Here is a 1,416-nt window from a genome sequence, read left to right as displayed (position 1 = left end):
CAGCAGTCTCCCCGGTGGGGCCTGGGGTCCTCACAGAGGGTGTGGCAGGGAGGTGTCTGTGAACAGGGACCATGTGCCTCTTCCACTGCATGCAGGGTTTGAGTCTCCTGCAGGACCCACCCCATCACCCTCCGTGCCCCCGGCACCCCCGTGGCAGGGCCGCAGTGTGGCCAGCTCCAAGCTCTGGATGTTGGAGTTCTCTGCCTTCCTGGAGCAGCAGCAGGACCCTGACACGGTAGGTCCCAACCTCGCTGCTCCTCTAGCTTCTTTTCTGCCTGCTTCTGGCTTTCTTCCCTGCCCTCCTGCCCACTCCACTTTGGGGCTTAGCTTCGGTGCCCTGTTCCTTTCTGGTCTTCCCGTCCTGTTGGCCCTTCTCTCCCCTTTCCTGTCCTCCCTCCCCTCCCCGCTCACCTGTCCTCCCCTCCTCCCCTGCATGTGTCGGCTCCCACTCCAAGCCCTCCCTGTCCTGTATCCGTCCTCCCCTCCTAACCAGCCAGCTCTTAGTCCAAAGCCACTCGCGTCCCAGCCCACCCCCCACCGGTCCGTCCCTTTCCTGGCTCTGAGGGGCAGACAGGAAGCTGTGGAGCCTCCTGCGTCTGAGCCACATCCTATGGGACACCAGCAGAGAGCAGAGCCTGCCCCCAGCCTGTCCCTTCAGTGTCCAGTTCCTGGGTGGCCAGCGTCACGGAGGCCACCTGACAGGTTGCCAGAAACCATCTCACTCTGACATTTTCAAACTTACTTTTTAGCTGAGGAACCCATTAATCAAAAAGAGTCTTACTCAGAAGCCCTGTATATAAAACCAAAGAAGTAGCTGTTTACTGTCTCCATCCTACCAGTGGGGAAACTGAGGCCGGGAGAGGTGAAGCTCCTGCTGCAGGGCAGGTGGTGGGTGAGCAGCAGAGCTGGGCTCTGAGCCCTGGGCCGTCACAGGGCTGCGCTGCTGTGCCCTGGCCTCCCTCAGACCGCCACTCTCTCTGCAGTACAACAAGCACCTGTTCGTGCACATTGGCCAGTCGAGCCCAAGCTACAGCGACCCCTACCTCGAAGCCGTGGACATCCGCCAGATCTATGACAAATTCCCAGAGAAGAAGGGGGGGCTCAAGGAGCTCTTTGAACGGGGACCCTCCAATGCCTTTTTTCTCGTGAAGTTCTGGGTAAGCCTGTTCATAAATGCTCCCTTCCTGCCCTCAGCGCATCCACAGCAGCAAGGGGAGCAGGGAACAGTGGGCCTGAGGTGCCCTTGACACGGGGAAGCTCGGAGGGCAGCACCCGAGCCGAGGCGGGGAGTGGGCCCGTGAGGCCGGAGAGCGGGTGCACAGGATGAGTCCTTTTCCAGTAGGAGGTCACGGCAGCCCCACCTGGGCAGGGGCCTCAGGAGGTGCCCTGCTGGGAAGACGTGCAGGAGACCCTGCA

General features: G+C 61.2%; 1 protein-coding gene across 1 annotated transcript; it reads left to right on the top strand.

Annotated features, from left to right (window-relative positions):
- Positions 1 to 36: 36 nt before the first annotated feature.
- On the top strand, positions 37 to 1,157 carry LOC103583979 (transcriptional enhancer factor TEF-3-like; the record flags this gene model as incomplete). The annotated part of the gene is made up of 2 exons (XM_008565136.1): positions 37 to 235; positions 984 to 1,157. Coding segments are annotated over 2 exons (373 nt in total), but the record flags the coding sequence as incomplete, so codon positions are not given.
- Positions 1,158 to 1,416: the final 259 nt, after the last annotated feature.

The sequence above is a fragment of the Galeopterus variegatus genome, unplaced genomic scaffold (genome assembly GCF_000696425.1).
Source record: "Galeopterus variegatus unplaced genomic scaffold, G_variegatus-3.0.2 Scaffold32873, whole genome shotgun sequence".
Classification (NCBI taxonomy): domain Eukaryota; kingdom Metazoa; phylum Chordata; class Mammalia; order Dermoptera; family Cynocephalidae; genus Galeopterus; species Galeopterus variegatus.
The sequence above is the reverse complement of the archived record's forward strand: the minus strand, read 5'-3'. Positions and strand labels throughout refer to the sequence as shown.